The sequence below is a fragment of the Emys orbicularis genome, chromosome 3 (assembly GCF_028017835.1).
Source record: "Emys orbicularis isolate rEmyOrb1 chromosome 3, rEmyOrb1.hap1, whole genome shotgun sequence".
Taxonomy (NCBI): domain Eukaryota; kingdom Metazoa; phylum Chordata; order Testudines; family Emydidae; genus Emys; species Emys orbicularis.
Genome location: NC_088685.1, coordinates 126436250 through 126461308, shown reverse-complemented (window position 1 = coordinate 126461308; position 25059 = coordinate 126436250). Strand labels below are relative to the sequence as shown.

Here is a 25059-nt window from a genome sequence, read left to right as displayed (position 1 = left end):
AAACACTAAAAATTACTACTGTAACTTAAATGAGACCACATGTTCCCTGAACATCTTCAAAATTCTGCTAAGTGGGATTTTCTTTAAATTAAAACTGCTGTTGCAAATATAAGCAAAAAATATATATATATAAATATTTAATGTGGCACAATCTCACCACTTTACAGGTATACGAAAAACACAGAATCTTAAAGCATTTTTGATACTGATTGCAATTTTGATTAAAATGGTATTAAAATTTTATATATAAATTATGTGACAATTGGTTTTGATAAAAACATTCAGAAAAATTATCAGCATTAACATTTCTTGTGGAGTATATAATCAAAGTAAGCTACCTTTTTAAGATACCAGAACACCTGTGATACATCCTCTGCCAAGTCCCTGGCCTTCAACAGTACACACAGGTTTGTCAACTGTGCAACACCATTTACAGTTTATTACAATTAAATCAGTCAGTCTCTCTATTATATGAATCAAATTCAGTTTTGGATTATTTATAGAGCGGGATCTTATTCTTAGTAGAAATGAACTATACTTGTCAACCCTTCACCAATTCTAAATGCTTGGTTATAAGAATAACACATTTACATGTTTGGGGGCTCTTGTTTTAAATGCAGTGCTTATATCTAAAAAACTATGCAAAAAAACAAAAACATACTCAAAGAGTGAATACAGTAGTACTATATAATATGAGAACCAGTTTAAAAGTTTTTTGTAATCTTAGACCCAATGAATGCATACTTATTTTAGTGATATTTAACAACTGTTTAAAATGCTTTCAGGTTGAAAAAATTAATATTTCGGTTTGCTGACATTGCTTTTTAAATACCAATAATGGCAAATTAATCAAAATGTGTGTCATGAATTGCACAGAAGGTGCACATGGCAAGTGTTGATCAATTTTTGGTATTTTAATTTTACAGCAAATTTTTAAAACTCACATTAACCTCCTCTATGGAAAATGTTTGTACTATGCCAAAAGGTATTGTTTCCAAAACATACCCCTCTTCTAAATCTCTAAAGAGTGTGCACTGATAGTCTGCTTTTTAAAATTTGTAATAAAATGAAGTACAGTCTTTAAAAATATCTTTGCGCAACCTATGGTTTGTAATGTAAGTTGCTACGGGTAATTTAGAACTCTATTCATCAGAAATTATCAGCATCGTTTTAATGTAAAAAAATATACAGGTCACAGAACCATGTATGGTCTCCATGAGAGAATAGCTCTGTGTATTCTTTTTTAAAACATACAAATTAACTTTGAAGAGCTATACATATGGACAATTTACCATCAAAGAAGTGTCTGTGTTTCAGTAGAAGGTGAGATGATTCCAATATTTATTATTTTCAGTTCAATGATTTATAGTTGCAACCATTGCCAAGGCAGCTGAACAGCTGACACGAATTAAAAACAACAAAATTAGTAAATACTACATTGGTCTATTCAAATAAAGTAACCAATAGATTAAAAAAACTCCATGCCCTGCTACAATGATTTGGTCACCAGCTGTTCCAGGGAAATACCTGCCTAAACAAATAAGCTTTTCAACTGTGGCATGAAGGACACCAAATCTGGGCTCTGAGAGACCATCAGTAGGAGCAGATTCTAGAGAAATGGGCCTTGTATAGAAATGCCCTGCTGCCCATCTTTCAACAAAGAATAAGAACAACCCAGCAGACTGTAACCACTGTGATGGGATATAAGGGGGAAAGAATTTTTTTATATATCAGCTTGTGCCTTTTATAAAGCATTAAAAGGTAAAGGCGCTACATAAAATATAATAAATATCTTAGAGAGCCCCTCTCTCTGGTATTGGTGTCCCTGGTGTCCTCCTTATATATGGTAATCTGACACAGATCTTAACAAATCAACAGAAGGAGAGAGGTGGAGTGTAGACTAAATTCTATATTAGGAGTAGACATGCCTGTCCCCTGAATTTGGCTTTAAGTATATCAAATCAAGGAAGCCTGTGGATATCCTATTTTGTTGAGAATAGGTCCTTAGAATAATAATAATAATAATAAGCAATTTCAAAACACTTTGCATCTTCAAAAGCATTGAACATACATTAATCCCCACAACACCCCACGAGCTAAGGAAGTATTATCATCCTTATTTTATAGATGGGAAAACATACACAGAAAGGTTAAGTGACTCGCACAAGGAGTCACTGACAGTGCTGGGATAAGGGGTTGGGTGTTCCATTGCTCAACCTGCACTGCTTCCTAGTCAATGAACAGCCCAATGTCAATAAACCGAAAACATCACTTTTCTTAATAAGCTTAAGTAATTCATTCAAGGGTCCAAGGGCATACACAGATGGTAAGTTACATTTGATGAACAGGAGAAAAATGAAGATTTATTTTCCATTCATTGGTTAGTTCAGAGAGATGTCCAAATACTGGATGTCATCTCACCAACGGGACTTCAAAAGTTGCTTCTTCTTCAGACAATGTATTTTAGCAGCAAATGACAAATACCAAGAAATCCATTTTGGCAAAAGAACATAAAAGAATACTGCCTTTACTGACTCAAACCCAACAAACTTTTGAAGTATTATCTTCACAGTCCTTATTTTGTTGAATTAAGTTAGATATCTGAGAACATGAATCTTCTTTAGAGTTATACAGTACAGTGGCTCAAACAGTTTATTAGAAAAAAGAAATCTAAATCTTCAGTTTTCTCCAGACAGGAGGCATTTTATTCCTTTACTTCCTTCTCATTAAGCACCCATCCATTCATTTTATTTTTGCAACACCAATCTGATATTTCCACACCAATTAAAAGAGCAAGTTTGAAGGGAAAACCAATTAATGTAGCACTAAACTCTTATTTCCTGATGAAGCTGAATCTTATATAGTTCTTATAAAGGAAATCAGTTATAGAATTTTAACATATCACATGATTTATATATTTTAATAGATGGGAAACCTAAAGAAGTTTACACAATGTCTTTAAAATTGCAAGCATTTCCAAAGCTCTAAAATAGTGACTATTTAGATTTTTGAGAAAAAATATTAATGAATGGGTCAAAATATGGTATTTGGTTAACCAGCTGTGGTGTTGCAAATTTCATGTACACTCAAAGCATTTCTTATAAAAAAGAACTGCAGAACTAAACTAACCTCGGTCTGCGGTCACAATCCTTTGGTAAGGATGGACACGCATATCGTGCCTTCGAACTTTAGTAGCCACCGCACCTAGTTAAATTGCAATTACCAAGACAAAGTTAGAAAACATTCAAAGACAAACATTAACAGCAGGTTTAGCAAAATGGATTTAAGTGATCATTTACTACAAAATTCATTTTAAGAAAGCAACAAGTTAAGGCACAGTAGTTTCAAATCTTAACTTTAATATATGAAGTATATCTGTGCAGATTAATATTGCATTTATTTCAAACATCCTGGCCTTAACCTGTTTAATCCACTCATTTTCAATCCCAACATTACAGTATTTCATGAAATCTATTAGATCCAAGAACATTTAAGCTTTACTAGTCACATATTCACTGAAGTGCCTTTTTTGCAGCAGCACTACTTTAAATAATGCCATTTTTAATACTGACAATTATTTGCTACCCTTCAGACCACTTCCAGTTTCTACCATTAAAAAAAGTTTTAAAGCAATTCTTCATGCCTACAGATGTGGTTTTAAACTTTAAGTCAATAAAGTATGAACTGCAATGAATTAGGTGATTAGTAAAGCAAACAGTATAGAACACTTAGCAGTCAGTATACTACTATACACTCATAAATTACAGCTACTTTGTAATAATAGAGACTAAACCAAATTAATAGCACTATTTTATTTTATATCTATGTGCAAAAAAAGTGCAAGTAAGTCACTGACTGCTAGGCTACTTTTTTTTCAAGACTGCTGAAACTAAGCATTTGTTAAATTCAGATCTGATGAGGGTTCAGTTAAGACCGTTCTTGAATTCTTAGCCTTTCGTTGGGAAAGCCATACCTACAGATAAAAGGAAGGGAATTAAAAATTAGTCGCCAACTAAGATTTGACACTGATACCGACTTTCCCATCACCACCACCACCAACACCCATTTGTAAATTTTAAGGGAACTGCTTTAAGATACCTAAATAGTTCACCATAAAAATGGGCAAAAAATACATAAATATGTTACAAGGTAAAACTCAACAATAAACCATTTCAAATCTATCAGTTCTGTCAGCAATGCACAAATTACTTTCAATTTCATTGCTCAAATGATAGAGCACGTATTAGAATCAGTAATTCTAGATTGCCCAGGTTACTTTGTATTATAACTGAAATTCTTTAGTGAAAACTCATCTTCAGTGGTCAGCCAAAAGGGCATTTGCTTAGATAGCTCTACTCTATCAACATTATTTTTTTGTGCTCTAAGCAACACTGACTGTGCAGGAAGGATTCTGATACAGATACATTTTTTAGTAATTCTCCCCTTCCCCACTCTTTTTATATAAAAATCTTGCCTGAAATTCATAAAAACTCTCTGCATTGTATTAAGTTATTACCATGCAGTAACACATTTAATCATTATTTCTTTACTGCTCAACTACATCAAATGGTAGAGAGATTTGGTACTGGACTCAGACGGTGGCTACAATGATCCCTACCACAGTGACACTACCTCAATAGACCCTGTAAGTGCCAGCACAGAGGACTCCTAGGTGGAAAAACAACATGCACAGGGTTGCAGGAAAAATTATTAATAAAAAGGAAAATATTACCAAAAAGGTATAAAGTTACATTGTTACTAATTTATCTATCATAATTTTTTGGCTATTTCAGAGACTATGCAATAGCAATAAGATATTCTTGACTTCATTCTTTTGACCAATTAAATGTTTTAAAAAATGACTAGTGCTAAAATTGAAAATAAATGACTAAATACAAAAAAGTACATTTTCCTATCCACAATGCCAAAAGGAACATGTAAAGACAGATGCACACACACACATACACAGAGCAGCTAGTAGTATTCACTTAATTGAGCATTGGCTTTTTGTATTTCTTTCAACAAGATATTGACTTCGAATCTTAATGTCCAATGTTCATTACAGACTTTTAGAATTTGTGTAAATCAATAACTGCTGCTGAACAAACTTTAAAGATCAAAGTCCTATAAGTCAACAAAATCATGCAGCACCAAGGTCATATACAATTTAGTAAAAGAACCAGAGAGTAAAGATTATTCAAATTCTGGAGGGAGTAAGGAGGAGAGAAATTGCATTGAAACAGTTTGTTTTATATTGACTGGTTAACTGGATTATAAAGAGCAGATGTATTCTAGCCTTGATCTAGCAAGTCAATGGACTGAAATACCAGATATGATTGGCATTTCAGTCAACTCTATAAAAAAGGTGTCAGTAATGTTTCTAATTGCACTGTTCTCCAGCCACATCTTAAAAGAGCTAAGTTTACTTACTGAAACTATTATTTTGTTTTCTGCTTAAAGACAGATTCTTAGGTTCTTGCCACTAGATTAATTCATCAGATCTATCAATGGAAACTATATTTTTAGTTTTTTTCAAGATTTGTTTGATACCACAAAATGTTGTGCAAAATTAAAAATGATCCTTTTTAAATATTATTGTAAATTTATTTACATTTTAGGAAAGTGCATTCAAGTTTTCCATTTGGGACAGTACAAAGTATTTATATTAACTATGCATTTCAATTCCTATTTGCTTTTATTCTTGTCTAAAAGATGTTTTCATTTGATAGCACTACAAAAAACTTAAATGTACTACAATTTGATTAAAATAAACACATAATTTTGTTTTCAAAAAATTAAAAATGTTCCAAAATAAATATTGACCTTTTAAAGACATATGAATTTAGCAATCTACATAAAACAATTTTAGAGCTGCACTTATTCAATGCACTTTTTACTGGGCAATTTATGAATATTTAAATGAAACAAAATAGGGTCAGAGCTCTCTTTCAAAAACAAAGTTTCAATGAACCACTGACTCTCATACAATAGTAAAACACACAATAAAGCAGCCTTAGAAAATGATCTACAATTCAGTTAATCATCTTAGTAGCGAAACTTACCTAATACGCCACTAGGTTCAATAGGATACTCAAGAATTGATGTCGCTGGTGCCAGTGTATAGGGATACTCATAGGGTGTGTAAATTAAACCAGCTTCAGGTCCTTGAGGAACTATTGCAGCAGTTGGATGAGGAGTTCCGTTTGGCATGACAGCGGTCTGTATCTGTCTGATCAAAGGCATTATGGTAGGGCCAGCTGGCGTAGGAGTACGCAGGGCAGCTGGGGGGAGAACAGGCGCAGGCCCAGTAATAATCCTTGGAGCCTGGGCTGTCGCTGCAAGAGAAAAGGCAAGGGCTGCTACAGTAAGCAAAGAAATTTAGAAGGAAGTATGGAGATAGCAGTACAAAACGTGAAAAGAATGGGAAAAAAGGGGAAAAAGTAGGAAAGAAGAAAAATAAAAGGAAATCATTAGTACATGCGCTGATCACACAGTGCCAAAGCACACCATTCAAATGCAAACAGCTTTCCATTTCTCAGTGTGCTTAAGTATGAACATGCAAAATAAAAAAAGCCTTTATAAAACAGTGAAGTAGATTTCTAAACAGGTTACATAGCACGAAAGCTCAATTTAAACCATGTTTCTTTTACCTATGCTTTCAAGACTGCATGAGACAGACAGAAAATACTGTTGTAATCGTACATGGAATGTAAAATATAGTGCAACTATAGAATCCACAGATAGTCAGTTATGCAGACCTTTCATACAAAATGAAAAATGGTTTCATAATACTTTTGTTTATATTAAAATTCTATTTCAAAATACATAAAACCTCCCATGATCATTGGGGTTAAAGGTGTCCTAGTAATTGTGGGTGTCCTTTTTTGCTTCTTTGTGATGAATGAAATAGGTCCAAAAAGATGATATTCTTCCTTTCCCCTCCCCCATTCTCAAAAATAATATTTGTTTTCCTACTTCCATTTTAAATTAGAAATTCATGTGTTTTTGACACTGTTTCCTGGAAGTGTAGGTTAGGGAAAAAAGTACTTAAAAAAAATGGAGCTAGCACATTTTAATTAAATGCTGTTTAAAATATTTTAGCCCCCAATCCAGACAGGTTTTAACACCTCTTGTGGGGTCAACCCTCAAGCTTAGATTTTATGGGCTTGTGTAAATGCAGAATTACAATGGTTTGACTTAAAGAATGCTTTTTAAATGATTTAGTTAAACCTACAGGTGGTTGGAAAATCCAAAATTTTCCTGGAAAAAAATTCATTGGAAAAATGCCCTTTAGAATTCTTTTGACAGAAAATTTTCAGGTTTTCTGTGGAAGCTTTTGAAATGAAATAAAAATTGTATTTCATGTAGTCTTAAATTTTTTTTTTCTGGAAACTGAAAAAATTCTGTTTTCCATTTTTGTTTCTAGATTTTCAGGCTTTTGATATGTCAAAATGAAAAGAAAAAATAAGTTACATTTCAAAGTATCTATTCAAAATTAAAAAATGCTAGAACTTGTTCAGATGAAAAAATTGAAAATTTGAACAAGCTCTAGTTAAACTGCTGCATGGGCATTCTTATTTTGGTTTACCTTAAGTCAGTTAGAAACAGGTTTAAGGTCAAATGAAGTAAGCCACTCAATCCAATATAAGAATGTCCAGAAAGGGACTGCATCAGTTTAACTAAGCAACTGGTTTAATGGCTGGTTTATTAAAAAATTCAAACCAAAATAATACAAGGTGTGAAATGAATCCAATTTAAGCCTGGTCTACACACAGTATAACTAATTATGTTGGTTGGGAGTGTGATTTTGTGTTTTGTTTTGCCAGCTTATACCAATAAAAACCTAGGCGGTGTCTACACTGCCACTTTCAGCGCTAAAACTTTTGTTGTTCAGGGGTGTGAAAAAACACCCCCGAGCGACAAAAGTTTTAGCACTGAAAAGCGCCAGTAAAGACAGCGCTTTATCGCTGTGAGCCATGCTCCCGGCAATAAAGGTGTGTGTGTGTGTGTGTGTGTGTGTGTGTGTTTTTAAATCGCCGGGAGAGCTCTCCCCCGGCGATAAAGCATGTCTACACTGCCCACATCACAGCACTGCCGCGGCCACGCTGTAACCTGGGCAGTGTAGACATACCCCTAGTGTGAACATAGTTATACCAGTACAGCTTATTCCCTTCCCAAACAAAACTAAGCCATATTGGTATAAGAACTTTCATATCGGTAAAACTGCAATTCCACTAGGGCTATGTCTACACTACAGAATGTATATATGCTGGCCAGTTTGTAGATTTGAAATGAAATATGAAAACCTCCAATTCTGTGTGTCTTATATTTTCAAATTTCATTGCAGACACAATGCACAACAGAAACTTTTTCTGCCAGTGAAGGACCAAAGCCTCCCCGAACAACATTAGCTATGCTGACTGAAGCACTCTTACGTCAACACAGTTGCATCTACCTGGGGTTTTGTACCCATAGCAGTGTTGGAGAGGGGTGTCTCTCCCTCTCCCCCTCCCCTCCCCAAACGTCTGATAAATATAGCTATGCCGGAGAAAGTTTTAAGTTTAGACAAGACCTTGGGGAGTCATATTGCTTTAATTATACCTTTATAGTTAAATCAGTACAACCTTTGTGACTAGACTAGGCCTTATTTCAGTGCACGTGTGTTAACTAACCTTTGTTAAACCTGTGTAAGTTTATGTTTTGAAAAAGCCTACGGTCCACAGATATCAAGTGACTGAAATCTGAGTGATAGGGCCAGGTTTTTTATTCACGATTTTCAAAACTGTGCTTTGTTTTTATTAGGACAAATTAATGCCAGAATAAGCAGTAGGAAGAAAAGCTCTTTTGTTAAAGATTAACTACTCTGCTCCTTTGATTATGGAAAACATTCACCTCCGCAAAATCTGGGTCCTTCAAGACAGGCTTCCAGTAAAGGAAGATTTGACATTCCTGACAGATTTTAAAGAGGAGGAACAAAAAGCAGGTCCCTCTCCCACCCCAAGCCTTTAAAGTTTTTTTTAAAAAAAAAAAATCAGAAAGCAGAAAAAAAGGCACAAATCCAATTCTTCTCTCTCTTCAGGTTACTGTTATCAGATCTCATCTGAAGATGTTAAAGTGGCTAAACCTAATTGGCATGATCTCTCTCATTGGTTTGTTTTGCATATAGCCACCACTTACTATAAACTGTAATAGAAGTGCACATGTAGGACAACTTTTGCAAATATCAGTATGCCCTTAATGAAAAAGTTGACATGACTGTGCTTACATTTGACACCTGTATCAGCGAGAGTAAAGGTTTGAGAATAATTTTAAAATTTGAATTTTCATTAACAAGCTTTTACGTTCTATCCTGGAGAAAAGAGTTTATACCATAAAGAATAGCAGGCATATGTCACATGTACTCTGATAACCAAGTGCATGCCATTCAGCTTCAAGTATAAAACTGTACATACATGCATGCTCAAATCAATCTAATGGAAGAATTGTTACAAAAGGGCTCATTACACCACTGATCTCTGTGAACTTGCATGTGAAATCAGTTAATGAATCACTGGAAAAACATAACATTGGGGAAACATGCAAGCAAGATGACAGGAAGGAATATAATACAGAAAATGTTATTCATGTTATCTTGAACACTGTTACATTCCCTTAAATCTCTCTAAAAAAGGTGAAAAGGAATCTATCCTCTTTTACACATGGCAAGAAATAAAAAACAAAATTATGAGGAATACCACAGCTTCTATAGTTTACAAAACATAAAAGAGCTGGTCTACACTGAAAAGTCACATCAATATAGCTCTCTCTCTCGTGGGTCTGAAAAATCCACACCCCTGACCGACATCGTTAAGCCAACCTAACCCTCAATGAAGTCAGTGTCAGGCTGACGGAAGAATTCTTCTGTGAACCTAGCTACCACCTCTCAGGGAGATGGAATACCTGTAGCGATGGGAGAACCCATCCCGTCACTGTAGTAAGTGTCTATACTGAATTGCTACAGTGGAACAGCTGCGCTACTGTAGCGTTTTAAGGGTAGACATAGCCTAAAAAGCTTGCTTTTAGGGCTCAACTTTGATCAGAGTTAAAAAATAAATACTTATTATTTAAAAAAAAAGTTTCAATTCAGACATACTGACAGGAAAAAAAAAATCAAAATATCTTGAATTTGCAACAGTACTAACCACACTGTCTCAATCTCGTCAACAGATATGCAACTGTGTATTTGCCAAAAGGAGAAAGGTTGGGAAACAAAACCTCCGTGGAGACTGCTCTCCTACTGGCCCCTAGAATTTTGTCATGCTTACGTGATTTGATGTTGGCGTCTCTGTAGGTGCCATTCAGAATTGCAAGTTCCATTAGCTGCATCTTTTTAAGGCTGTCTTCCCCCTCTGCCTGCGTATGAAAAGTAGGAAAGAAAGTTAGACTAATATTTTATTTTATGAGCCAAACCTGCGCCTAGGACTTGAGAGAGAAAAAAGACATTTATCTGAGTTTGAATGGATGGAAACACTTATTTATATTATACATAAGCCTTATGGGAATATTAGTGTATTATTAACCTCCATGGATCTGAAAGTATTAAAATTGTAAGTAGACCTCCAATAATTGGTACTGGATGAATGTCATATAAAAGTGAATAAAAGAAAAGTAAAAAGTTACCAAAACAGAGCTAAAGTTTAAATCTGTGTTTGAAAGGCGATTTTAAGATTTTAAATGAAGAAGTATTAACTTCTAAATACTTGTAGAAGATATTTGGTTGGTGGACTAAATGAAAGAAAATGCAAATATTAAATAATTGGGGCTTAAATTAATGTGTTTTTATTATGCCAGATATTGAATATTACATAAAAAGAAATAATTTGGGCCGCTATTCTGAACATTAAGTCTACAACTGTTGAAAGTCAACATTCACGTCCACAAACAGCTTCAAATTCTGAACTAAAATAGGCCAAATTCAGCCAAATAAACCTTGCAGGTAAGTTGGTGCAAGTTCCCTGAAATTCAGCAGTGATATAAATGCTGATGCAAACTGGTCACAAAACAAAAATAAGTAGCAAAGTAATATAACTTGTAATCATTTTGTATTCCTAATGAATTCCAAACCTGTGCAATTTACATGCTTGGGGTCAGGAAGATGAATGTACTAGAAAGTAACTAACAAGAAATTGTATAATAATAAAACAGCCTCACCTCCTCCAAATTAGGCCTGTCCTGCAAAACATTTAAACACATACTTAACTTTAAGTATGTGAGTAATCCCACTAAAGTCAATGCAAATTGTTTTGCTGGGTCATGGCCTTAATTCAAGCACCAAACCCAAAACTCCACGACCAACATCAGCCATAGCAAAAAAGGATACAATACTTTTATTGATCTCAAATAAAAATTATACCTGTTTATACTAGATCTGGAATTTGGTTCCCACAGAATACCTAATCATCTTAAATTGAGCTCATTTTGTGCACTCACTAAACGATGAATAGGTGTAAATTACATTTTATTGCCACATACACACATTTTCTGGTTAAGGTACACCTGTGTTATTTACACCATTTATGTTACTGCTGGAATTTGGCTCAGAGTCTAGATTCCCTCCTCCCCCCAAATATGTATCCCACTGTCAACAATAATATTGTCAATTATTCTCATTAAAAAATAAATGAAGGAAAAAGAGAACTGAGTTTTGATACTTTGTATAACTCAAAAGCAGTAAGTAAAACAGGTATTGTTTCATGTGTTTTATTCTAAAAAGTTGTATTTTGATATCCTGAAGAAGCCTTTCATACATTCAGTATAGTTTCCAATGTGTTAAAACATTTTATGATCCAGTATCAAAACAATAAAGTTATCACATAATAGCTCTAGCATCTTTCCTTCAGTACCTTGCTGCTGGTCTAAAGGTAATGGAACAGCTACTCATTTAAGTTCACTTTTCACTTGCTAAGCAAAAATAGTACTTTTGTCTAATTTGCAATAACAAATTTCCCAATATTAATGTCACATACTGCTATTTTCTTAACTTACATTCCACTATCCAGATAGCAAAATAACATTTATTGGAGATTAAAAAGATGTGTATACTTGGTTATACTACCATGCCAGGTCACCACTATATAATTTAACAATGTTACAATTACTACTACACATGAAGCGCTCTCAGGGATTTAAAGCTGGATGGAAAATTGGCAATCTAAAGTGCCAGCCTGAACATGTTTTGTCCTCCTGAAAAGTTGGCTAAATTTGTATTTGGGGAATTTTTTAAAAAGTCACCTATAAAAATATATTTTTGCAGACATTTAGGTTAATATTTTAAAAAGTATTAGTGACTCTGGGTGCTTTAATACTGGGGTGCCCAACTTAGAGTCATTTTAAAGGGGCCTGTTTTTCAGAAAGTATTGCTCCTCTACACTCAAAACCAGGCCTCTTTAAAGTGACTCAAGTTAGGTGTCCAAAAACGGAGGCATCCAAAATTGCCAGTGACTTTTTAAAAACTTGGGAAGAGTTCACGGTAAGGAAAGGCACCTTTTTCTATTTCCTTTCTTCTTAACTTGTCCATTTGGGGCAGGTAGGTAATTAATTAAGATAAACCATTATTGCATATTTCCAGTAACTACTGTTCATAACTCTGTTACAAAATGGCAATAATTCCATTCATATTTTGTGAACTTAGAAAGGAAAGGAGCATGTCTACCTACAGGAGTTCCAAAATTTTTGGTATATATTTCATGCTGATTTAAGGAAATAAATAATCACTATAAATATTTTATTCCAAATGCAAAGGAAGAGCCTATTTAGCAAATTATGAAGACACAAAGTCAAGAGGAAGTCTGCATATTCATAATCATATCTAAATATACCTATAATACCATGAAGAGTGTGTTCTGACAACAAACTTTTTTTGAAGTTTATTAACAAAATAATTTGATGCAACTGTTAGAGTTCAAGACTATATAAACTTTACATTTTCATAACTTTTGAAAATTCACTAATGATCTCATTCAAGTACTTTCATCATCCCAACCACAAAATAGGCTATGTACAGTATCCTTACATGTATACATACTATATAAAACTTCTGTTTTTGGTAAAATATTCAGAATAGGCTAAACCTATAAGAGTTATAGGTTCCTTCTGATATATTGTGATTAGTGTGTGGTGGCATACATAGATTTTAGACTTATCTGACACTAATATTTCTGGAAAAGTAAATGCTTTTTCAATTACCTCTTTAACTGCAAATTGTACCATTAAATGCAGTCCCAGGCTTCACTTACTTCTCATATTAATTGAAATCATACTTTTCAGAATAGTAGTTATATCCCCCCTTATCTAGTATGCTCTGAATTTTCAAATAGGCTAAGTGTTAAGAAAGTTGTCACTGCTGGTAGTTATCATTGCTGGTAAATTGGTCAGAATACATGTAAGAAGCTAATTACGATGCACTAAACTGAACAAGAGCTTACATTAGTCTTTTTTCGACTGTTACTTATGGTAGCACTATAACCGACCACATCATTATATAGATGCTATTTAACTATTTTCTATTTTATTTTAATAATAAGCAGACACTTTTATTCTGATTTTTCATTTTAGTACCAATCTATATTTTTGATAAAGGCTTTCAATTTTAGTAAATAACTGGAACATCAACAAGAATCTAGCTTTTCTCTGAAGCAATGTGTAATACTGCTATCAATGAAATGCAAAAGATCAAGCATAGTACCATTAATTATTACCAGAACTTGAATTTCTTCCAAAATCAGCTTAGGGAACTGATCTGAGTTATTAATATGTCTGTGTAGGTGACAAATCTTACATTACACTCCCTGGAAGAGCTCAATCAACTGCTAGGTGCTGAATATACTTGAACCACAATGAAAACCTTGCTAATATAACTGATCATAGCATAGCAGAAACTGATCATAGCTAGCAAATTTCCAAGGAAGAGAAGGTGTGGAGAAAAACAATACATAGCTGCTTAAGCAACAAACTTTAAATAAAATTGTTACTATCTCCTTGGACCCGTAACATGTTTTTATATTGATCGATGATATTCCTATAGTAAGAGGCAACTATTTAGAATTTACACAAAGTGCATTTAAAGGTAATACTGTACCTTCAGCCTCCAAAAACAGACATGACTGTCAACTGTTCATTCTCGGCCTTCTCTGAGGTACTGTTTAACAGTTCTTCATCTAATTTTATACAGCCTCAAGATCACTTTTTATAAATTTCTGCTTCAAAAAAATGTGATATGTCTACTTGTACATGGTACTTCACTGTTGTAGGATCTGGAACTTGGAATGCCACATCAGCAGCTTTTTCCAGTTTTAGTTTGGATTTTTGAGCAGTATATTACACACAAGAAAAACACCTGAAAAAAAACTTCAGAAGTGCTAATCACATGGGCATGATTCCAACTCTTCCCAGAAGATGGCACTGTTTATTACATAATGCTATCACCTCTAGGCATAGGTGGTTATCTTGTCACTGTATTGCTCTACCTGTATTGTTTAATAACTTGTATCTGATTATGCATTAACTTGTCACAGTTGCTTGCCACCTCTTTTCAAACTGCCAAGTACAAAAGTGTTCCGGGCCATTTTGTGTGCACACACATCCTGTACTATCAAATCCTCCAGTCCAGTTTCATTGGCCCTTGTCTTCAGCTGCCAGAGACTAGTTTTAGCGACACAGAATGCAGAAATGGGCATGTGCTGTTGTTTGACCTGTCCTCTCTCTTCACAGCTGACAGCTGATCAAATGAGACACACTGATGCAATCTATTTTAGCTCCGGGCATTTCTGCAGGCACTCTCTGCTGAAGCAAAGAGGGGTTGCATCAAGGATACAAAGGCAATCTCTAAAGAGACAGAACGCTACCTGTTCAGTATCTACAACAAAGCCCAGTCATTTGTACTGAGAAGCTGCTGCTTTAAGCAAACATCAATAAGGTCACTTAAAGCCAGATTTGCATTGCTTAGTTTAAGCTCAAGTGATTCACTCAAGCCTTTCATCCTCTTAATTCTTCAATGTTCCCCTTGTATTTCTCAGGTACAATATAACATGCAGATTAAGTAATAAAAGAGTTTGGTACCTCACTGTTGAAACATCACTTTGTAATGGGAACATTCAAGACTCCTTACTGAATGAAAAAGGCTGAAGAAATATAGGTAGGAATTCCCTAATAAGGTACAATGTATATTGAGAGAAAGTATACTGCACGTCCTGTTTACATTTTGCAAGAATTTCTCACTGATGCGAATAGCAGTTCAGCTGCACCTGTGGTAGCAATGTCAGGAGCTACCAATGGCATTTTAAGCAATGTGCCATCTCATCAGATGGGCACAGTGCTTAAAATTCTAGCAATAGCTGGCTGCCCATCTATAACAGGGCTCTCAAAATTACTAATATCTGTAGAGCTGGTGTTAGAAACTGCTGGAAACTTTTTGCATAATTTCTGTTGTGAATACAATCATAATTTCTCTGTTATTGCATGCATCCGAGTTTAGAATTCTTGCCTCTTGGGTAGAAAAGGACTGGAAAGAGGAGCTTTATGAATTATGGCTGTTGATGCTATAATATTACCCCTCTCTAATCAATATTAAACAATAAATGTTCATGAGAGCAAAGAGATTCTTTTAATGAGATTTTAAAAGAAACATGTATAAAAAATAAAAATACTGACTACCACTAAACCTTATTGTCAAGATTAAGCTGTCTTAGTAGCCTAAGTCCCAGGTTTGAAATACCCAGTAACCTTGGGATCACGTGTTCAAAATTGCCCCTTCATCTTGTTGAGGTAGATAAACTGAGTACTACACAAATACATGTGTTTATCTGTATAAGGAGATCCATACATGCATAGTTGTATGGGTAGGGCTGACAAGGAAAAAAGAATATTGAAGGAAATGTGCAGTAAGTACATTAATTCCAATGAGGTACTAAAAATATTCAAATACAGTACATTAAAAAAATGTACCACCTTTCACATTAAATGTGTACTATCCCGCATAGTTAAGGTAAGGTAAGGGCTTTCAAAATGTATTTGCTGTTAATGTACCTTATACAGGTTCCTGGAAGAAGTGGATCTTGCTCATGCAAAATTACATCTACTAAATGAGTTTGCTAAAGCATACAGTCAACCTTTGGAAGGTAGTGGAGGAGAGGGATCAGATCAGGTTAAGAGCTTATTTTTGGTATATTGTGTAGGTTTCAAACTATACTGGCATTATTTTAAACCCTCAGATGGGCTAAAGTATTTAGAACAATTACACCTCTACCTCGATATAACACTGTCCTCGGGAGCCAAAAAATCTTACCACGTTATAGGTGAAACCGCGTTATATCCAACTTGCTTTGATCCGCCAGAGCGCGCAGCCCCACCCCCCGGAGCGCTGCTTTACCGTGTTATATTCAAATTCGTGTTATATGGGGGTAGAGGTGTATTTAAAACCCAGCAATATACTAAAACTAATGGCATTTACCTTGGACTCCATCCCATCCCTTAAACTGAATTCATGGTTCAAGAGATTTCTATCTGGGGTATAAAGTTACATTGCATGAGAACTAATGATCTAATACTTTGGGAGATTTGAAGAAAGGGAGCGCTTAAGAGAGAATTAGTTTCAAACTAAATGATTTGCTTTCTGTCACAGATCCTAGCAAGTGTTCCCCTTCATGGCCATGTACTAGGATTATTGTGAGGAGAATCCAAGCCTGTGCGCTCTGGATACCTTGGAGTGTGAAACATCTAGAGACTTAGCAGGCTGTAGCAGTTTCTACCTTTGGCCTCTCTGGCACACTTCCTGGGCATTGACTACCAGTACCCCTTCTCAGAAATGGGGCTCCTCAGCCCATTTGCCCTAAGCTTCTAGGACCAGCACTAACCTCAAGATATCCGAAGTTACTTAACACATGAACTTCACCCCAAATACGGGAAGCTTCTGGTTACAGTTTAACACTCTGTGTATCATACAAAACAATAAACATCTTAAAATGTAGTGTCTCTCTAGCTCACCCTTCCCTTGAGAGTTCTTGGGGTCCATCTGTGTACAGAAAGGCAGAGTGTCCCTCGCCTCATACAGGTTGTTACATGTTGCATGGTCTCTTCTTCATAGAGTCCCTTATCCAACTTCTGTGACCTTGCTCTCTCCTGCTCTTCCTCTTCCTGTCTCATTCTCTGTTCTCGTATGTTTCTTTATTTAAATACCTCCTGGTAAACTGGCCTCTTTTGCTCTATTCCAGGGAAGTTTAAACTGCTCCAACCTTCCCTGCTCTCATCAGCTGAACTGGTTTTTCTAAGGAAGCCCTTGCTCTTTAGCATAACCTTTGTAAGGTCCAAGTACTATCATCAACCTTAAGTATTTCCCATTGTCCCTGTCTGGTGTGTACTTGATACAGAATCTGTCAGCAATGGTGGACAGACACAGACAGACACTCACAACACAGCAGTTTTCCTTAATACAACTACGTACATAATATCAACCAGAATTCATAAGTTGTACAGACATAGCCCCAATTCATCAGTAAATAAATCTCTTATCCTTGGTGTTTGGGTTTAGTATGTGTGTTCAAAGTTGGTGTATGTTTTGTAACGATCACCATGAAGTGTAAAAAAGCCATTACGCACTCACTCTACACATCCATAGGCTTCCCTCCCCACGCCTGAAAAAACTCTGTTTAGCTCGAAAGCTTGTAACTTCACCAACAGAAGTTGGTCCAATAAAATATATTATCTCACATACCCTGTCTCTCTCACCCATCCATTCATATACGCTTTCTCCATAAGATAACTTCTTTGATGCGGGGGGGGGGGGGGGGGGGGGAGGGGGCGCGTGGCGGGGGGGCAGGGCAAAAACAAAACAAAACACACCCTTCCTCCACAAGCGCTGGAGGGAGGCCCGGAGACGCAGGGGAAGCGCGGGGCCAGGGTGAGTGAGAGTCCGGCCTGGCCCCGAGCAGGCAGGACTCAGTCAGGTGGTAGGGAGAGTAGGGGGCGGCCCGCGGGGCCAGGCGGCGTCTGTTCTCCCCCCGGGCAGCGGGACTCGGGAGCAGCCGCTGCTGCAGCTCCCACTGCCGCGGGGGGAGGAAGCGGGCGATGGCCAAGCTCGGCGGCTGCGGCTCTGGCGCCCGGGCCTGCTGCGGGGACCCAGCAGCGCGCACGCTGCGCCCAGCCCAGCCCCTGGCCAGTCGCGTCTGGGCTGCTGCCCAGCTGGTGCTATCCCGCAGCGGCCCCGGAGTGGGGGCAGCAAGCCCCAGCCCCCCCGTCCTGCTCGGGTCCCACAGGGGAACGAACAGGGCTGGGCTGCCGATGCCTCCGCCCCGGGGCCGCCGCAGGATAGCACCAGCTGGGCAGCAGCCCAGACGCGACTGGCCAGGGGCTGGGCTGGGCGCAGCGTGCGCGCTGCTAGGTCCCCACAGCAGGCCAGGGCGCCAGAGCCGCAGCCGCCGAGCTTGGCCATCGCCCGCTTCCTCCCCCCGCGGCAGTGGGAGCTGCAGCAGCGGCTGCTCCCGAGTCCCGCTGCCCAGGGGGGGAGAACAGCCGCTGCCTGGCCCCGCAGGCCGCCCCCCTACTCTCCCTACCGCCTGACTGAGTCCTGCCTGCTCGGGGCCAGGCCGGACTCTCACTCACCCTGGCCCCGCGCTTCCCCTGCGTCTCCGGGCCTCCCTCCACAAGTGCTGGAGGGAGGAGGAATGGTGAGCCTGGGGAAGAGGCGGGGATTCGGGGAGGGAGCCAATCGGGGGAGGAGGGGGCGGCGTCTGGGCGGGGGGGGGGGGCGCGAGCACTTCTGGGCTCCGGAGCATTTCCTTGTTTGTCCAGTGTCCCGACCGTACATCGGTCGGGATGCGGGACAAACAAGGAAATATCGGGACAGTCCCGATAAAATCGGGACGTCTGGTCACCCTAAATGTACCTCTCTGCACGTCACACATTACTGCATCTCAGCTGGATATTTGCAGCCTTCCTACAGCCCAGCTGTATGCACAGACATTTGCCTGCAGTTCCACCTTTCTGCCACATGCAGCCATTATGGCATCAAACCCACTGTCCCACACACCTCGGCAACCTCATGAATCCAGAAACCACCCCCAAAATCTCCATGCAGGCCCAGTAACCCTGAAGCCCATTGCATCCAGAAAACACCTCTCTCCAAACTACCTCAGCAACTCTCCATGTAGCCCAGCACTTCTACCTACCTCAGCATCTCCAGCTAACCCAAATATCTCCAGGTATCTCAGGATCCACCCCACTACCAAGACAGTCACTAGCTGTCTCTCAGACACCTCCACCCAGCTTCTTCCAACACTTTAGCCTCTCCAGTCACCCTTCACCACCCATCCAGCCACCTCTTCCACCTACAACTGTTAAAGTTTGTGCAGCTCCATGTCCTTCCTCACCACTGTTTGAAGCAGGGTGTGTTGACCATACAATAAATTTATGAATATGCAAATATGCAAAGCAGCGCACTAAATAACTTACATAAATGTCACATGAAATCGCAAACTTGCCAGCAGTGGAGAACATGTATTACTAAGAATGAAGAAGTGCTGCACTTTTTCCTATAATAAAAAAATCATTCAAATCCTGTATTTGCACAGTAACTTCACTTTTATATACCCACCTTTTACATATCCATGTAAAGAGGATACACCAAAAAAAAAAAAAAAAAAAAAAAAGCAGCTCTTCAAAATGCATTTCTGTGCCATATTCACATATCTGAGCAATTCACTGAATATGTGCTGCAGACAATGACAACTGTAGATTTTTTCAGAAATATCATTAAGCTCTGTTAAAATGTAATATCTGCAGGGAACAGTTTGCTAATGCTGAGCTTATTTTTCTTATCCAATGGGCCTCTGGCCCAAAGGGGTCTGTCAGCGTATACCTTTTCCTGCATACTGCCTTAACTCTGGCCCCCTACTACTACAGTGGACTAACAACTGCAGCTTCATAGGCCAGCACTATGAAAGTCTTTTTGACACAACATGCGGTGGAATGCTTTTTTCTAGCTGACAAAGAAAAATGTTCCACTGCAATTCACTTGTAGATCAGTAAGTATTTCAAACATACTATGCACCAGTCAAACATCCTTTACACATGAATGTTTCCATTCAGGGGCAAAAACCTTCCATTCATAATTTATAAAGAAATAACCTCACACAGTATACTACAGATTCCTAGACATGCACGTGGTTGTTTTTTTTAAACTCAGATTTCAGCCATGAATATGGGACTTGTAAAAGATTATGGGCTAAAAGCTATTGGAACTACTGAAGCTAAAGTATACATGTCTAAAATTCATTGTACACTTTGAAGGACTACTGCCTTTGCTTGTACTGCTTCGAAGTTTTTATTGCGCTATCTCATAGTTTTCTATAGTCTCTAAGCACTGAAATCTTAAGTAACAGTCAATAAAATAGGATATACTCAGTAAGACTTGAGAAAAGGTCTCTTTTTGAAGATCTGAATTTGAGTACATCAGAAGCTTAGTTTAGTTAGTACATTGATTCAATTTACTATACATAATCAAATTTCAGCATGGTTATCTTTCATTTCTGGCTGTTTGATTTATAGTTAGAAAATTTTAACCAACTATTTTATTCAATTAAAAAAAATAGCACACTTTTCAACTTCAATTTTTGTTATTTTCATGTACACAAAAAACAACTTTGGCAGGCAAACCAAGACTTCAGCATGTATTTGGTTACAATTAAATAAAGTAAATGTGTTGCTGACAGGAGAGAGAGAGAAAAAGTCTTCAGTAAGGCCTTGTCTACATTAAAAAGGGTTTGCCAGTATAGGAGACTCATTTTACACCAGCAGGAGTTCTTTTGAGGGTATAGTTTATATGAGTTATTTTGCTGATATAGCGTATACCAGTGCCCTGAATCTCATGGTGCTTCCCCAAACATCTTTGAAGCTCAAAGTAAAATAAATGAACACTACACATCTAAGCACTGTTAGAGAAGCCCAGAGTACCATAAGCAGAACTGTGGTGTTTAATAGGTGCATGGGATAGCTCAGTTATTTCTCAATTTCCTTTTCAACATTGATGCAGACTACTATGCCTAGGCAGACAGGCAAAGATAAATTAGCATCATTATTTCTTCTGGGCAACACAGCCTGCTTATCTTCAAAGCAAGCTCTCAGTTCAAATGATATGCAAAGAAGACTGTGCTATTTCACTTGACAAATTCATTGGTCATAATGTTAAAGATACACCAGGGGAAAAAAGGCAGCATATCTTCTTACATTTCCCATCACCCTATCTGACAGAGTCCCATTTAATCATGATACTTGGACTAGGAGCAACATTTTCAAGAGTCCTTTTTTTTTGTTTCTGCAACAAGTAAAGCAAGATAAGGTACAGAAAAACAGTGTGAAACACATTTTTATAAGCTGAGCTGAAATACTGCATCACTGGAACCTAGGGCTGTTAACTGTTCTAGTACGAAGAGAATGAATTCGGGGGGAGGGGGGGGAAATCACCTTCCGCATTCTCTGTGACCTTAAAGAGATGTGTTGTGTACTGGCACTCCTACAGCATGTTGCAGAAAAGTAAGGGTTCATCTTCAAATTGCACAGTTCTTGGTATGAATTTGGCCCTTCATGCTAAAGATACTCTTTTCCCAGCAGTATATCATTCTACAACTTGCTCTGTAACCCCCTAAAACTTCAGAACAGACCAATCTCCTTCTCCCACCTGTAACTCTTCAGTGAGAGAGAAAGCATGCGCCTGTGTGTTAAAGGACCTTATACTAAAAGCTTAGAACAAGATGCATGTTTCACAGCACACAGAGAGAACACTAACTTAAGCTGGAAAAAAAAAAATCTACTTACACTGTGCCTACTAAAAATGTTTTCATAAAAACGATCATCCCAAATCCTTTTTAATAAAGATCCAAATTAGGTAACTAGCATTAATATGATCAACAATATCTACCTACTTATCAAGAGCAGAGCTAGAAATCTCCAAAGCTAAACCTTGGTTCTGACTTATATGGAGGTTACTTACCTGTAACTGGAGTACCTTTGAGATGTGTGGTCCTTATGTGTGTTCCACATGTGGGTACATATGTGCTTCATGCACGTGAGACCGCAGATTATTAGCAAGTAGCGTCCATTGGACCGCACCTGCACATTGCTCCCTTTGTGCTCTGTACCGAGGCTATAAGGGGAAGTGCAGACTGATGCAGGTGCAGGGGGACTGGCTGGGGGGGGGGGGGGGAGCGGGCGGGAGAGAGAGAGAGAGAAGGGGGCGGCCAGGGCTACAGCGGGGACGCTGCCACGCGACCCCTCCCGCTGCGCCGCCTCCTGCCGCGAGGGCTCCGCTCCGGTCTGCGGGGAGGGAAGGAAGAGGACTGCCCTGCAGGGTGCTCCGGCCCCCTACAGGGCGGCCAGAGCGGAAAAAAAAAAAAAAAAAAAAAAAAAAAAAAGCGGCTGTGCCGCCCTAGGATTGGGCGGAATGCCGCCTCGAACAATCTGCCGCCCCAAGCACCAGCTTGCTCAGCTGGTGCCTGGAGCCGGCCCTGCTCTCAAGTTCCTCTTCTTACTGCAAATTAGATAAGATCCAAAGTAGAGAGGAAGGAGGGCAGGTAAAGAACACAGACAGGGACAGAGAATGAATTAACTGTATATCCAATTAGAGTCTCTGGATAGACAGCACCTGTCCTCAATCACTCTGCTATAGCGACAGATAACCTCGTTTTCCTAATTGGTTTTGCTCTTTGCAGATAGAACACCAAAGCTGTCTGATGATGAGGTTTTGGAAAGAATACTGGAAAATAAATTGGTTGATGCACGTGAAACTGAGAAATTACCTTGGGGATGTATTTTGGGGGAAGGCGAAGGGAAACATTCTTACGGAATGTGGTGTATGACTGGTCAGCCAGGAGTACTTCCAGTTCATTCATCCTTCCGGAAGACCTGACAGCTAATAAGGTGACTTTCATGGAATGGTGGATCACAGAATATGTGGCCAGCGGTTCAAAGGGCGATCTGGTAAATACTGATAATATGAGGTTGAGGTCCCATTGAAGTGTAGGTTTCACCACGAATGGGAAGGTCCTAACTAGACTATAAAAACACTAAAATACTAAGAACTCTAAAACTATGTACAAATATATTTAGATTCTGGAAAGAGAATGTGAAGAGTGCTTCAGACACAGAGGGTTCTGACTCAGGCCATGAAGCAAGAAGGAACTAGAAAGGTGTTGGTCTGCACTGACACTTTTGCCCTCAGTATTGAGCATGAGGGGAGCAACTTCACAGATGCAGACCAATGGACATTACTTGCTAGAAATCTCTGGTCTCAGGCACATGGAGCACATACAAACCCATGTGTGGAAAACACAGGCACCAGCATTAAAAGAACTCAAAGAGGACGTTATTCACCTTGTGCAGTAAGGATGGTTCTTCGAGAGGTGTCCCCCTATGGGTAGCTTCACTGTAGGTGTATCTGCACCTCTAATCAGAGAATTTAGGTAGCAGTGTCCGTTCGGCCTGCACATGCGCCCTCCCTCGTGGTCTCCCTTGAGGTTATCTAGTGCTGCGCAGGTGAACTACCCTCAGTTTCTTCTCTACCGCAGAGTCCCTTCCTCAGAACTCCTGAGTAGAGGGGAGGAGGGTGGGTTGTGGAGTATCGGGGGGGGGGAAACATCTCGAAGAACCATCGTTACGGCACAAGGTGTGTAACTTCCTCATCTTCGAGTAGTGTCCCTATGGGTGCTCCGCTGTAGGTGACTCCACAGTCTATCCCCCATGGAGGGCTGGGGCTTTAGAGTGGAGTCTGTTATTGATGACAGTACGGTGGAGTCGAAGATGGCATCAGTGGCTGGGTCTCAAGTAATCGCATGGTGTTCCACGAAAGTATGGCCAGAGGCCCAGGTTGCTGCCCTGCAGATTTCTGAGATGGGGACATCTTTAACAAACACAGTTGAGGTAGAAACCAATCTCATGCAGTGCACGAGGATTCCTGATGGGGGCAGCAGGTTATGCATGGTAACAGTGGTTAATGCAACTGGAGACCCATTTGGAGAGTCTTTGAGCTGATTTTACAGAGCCTTTGCATCGTTCTGTGAATGAAAGAATTCAGGAAACTTCCTAATGTCCTTAGTCCTGTCCAAATAGAATGCTAGGGCTCTCCTAACATGAAGTATATGAAGAATTGCCTCCCTGTTGTCACAATGTAGTTTTGGGGAAAAGGTGGGGAGGTGAATGAGATTACCTTGGGGAAGAATTTTAGGTGTGGCCTCAGGGTGACTGTCTTTAAAAAGTCTCTATTTCACCTATTTGCGTGCTGGGGTAATAGCTACTAGAAATACTGTCTTCATGCAGAGGTGTAGGAAGGAGCAAGTGGCCATAGGTTCAAAGGGTGGTCTAGTTAGGGTTTTTAGAACCAGATTGAGATTCCACGTTGGAGTGGGTGGCTAATTTGCGGGAAGAGGTTTCCTGTGCCCTTGAGGAATCTGCATGTTGTTGGATGGGTAAATACTGAGCATTCATCCGCCTGATGGTCAGTAGATGTACTTTAAGCGAGCTAAGAGAGACCAGTCCTTCTGAGGCCCAAAATATAGTCTGGGATCAAAAGAAGATGTCTGAATCACTTGTTTGGAATTGCACCAATTTTGGAATAGTTTTCACTTCTGCAGGTAAATGGGACAAGTCGTTGATTTCCTACTGCGCAGTAATACTTCTTTCACCTCCTTGGAGCATTTGCTAAGTGTTGGAGCCATGAAGGAGACAAGCCTGTAGATTGGGGTGAAGGATTTGTCCATTGTTTTGGAAGAGCAAGTGAGGAATGGGTCAAAGAGGAATTGGAGGACATATTGCCAGCTGTGCAAGGTATAGGTACCACACTTGCCTTGGTCATGAGGGGGCAATCAGTATGACTTTTGCTTTCCCTTGCCATATCCTTAATAGGATCTTCAACACCAGAGGGAATGGAGAAAAGGTGTATAGCAGCTCCTTGCCCCATTGAAAGATGAGACTGTCCCTTAGAAACTGTTTCCCCAGTCTGGCTCTGGAGCAGTAGCAGACACATTTCTTGTTCCCATA

At 38.9% G+C, this 25059-nt stretch overlaps 1 protein-coding gene across 10 annotated transcripts in view; it reads right to left on the bottom strand.

The window, feature by feature from the left end:
- The window catches only part of QKI (QKI, KH domain containing RNA binding), a 323675-nt gene that overhangs the window by 4597 nt on the left and 294019 nt on the right, over nucleotides 1–25059 (bottom strand). For 5 of the 10 annotated variants that reach the window (XM_065401352.1, XM_065401355.1, XM_065401361.1 and 2 more), the window contains 4 exons: nucleotides 10305–10392; nucleotides 6063–6359; nucleotides 3130–3204; nucleotides 1293–1398 (listed from right to left, as the gene is read on the bottom strand). In XM_065401352.1, the coding sequence (XP_065257424.1) occupies nucleotides 1364–1398; nucleotides 3130–3204; nucleotides 6063–6359; nucleotides 10305–10392 (495 nt within the window). In that variant the 3' untranslated portion in view covers nucleotides 1293–1363. Of the gene's footprint in view, nucleotides 1–1292; nucleotides 1399–3129; nucleotides 3205–3286; nucleotides 3974–6062; nucleotides 6360–10304; nucleotides 10393–25059 lie in introns of those variants that run through there. The other 5 variants (XM_065401354.1, XM_065401356.1, XM_065401353.1 and 2 more) reach the window with 4 other exon arrangements.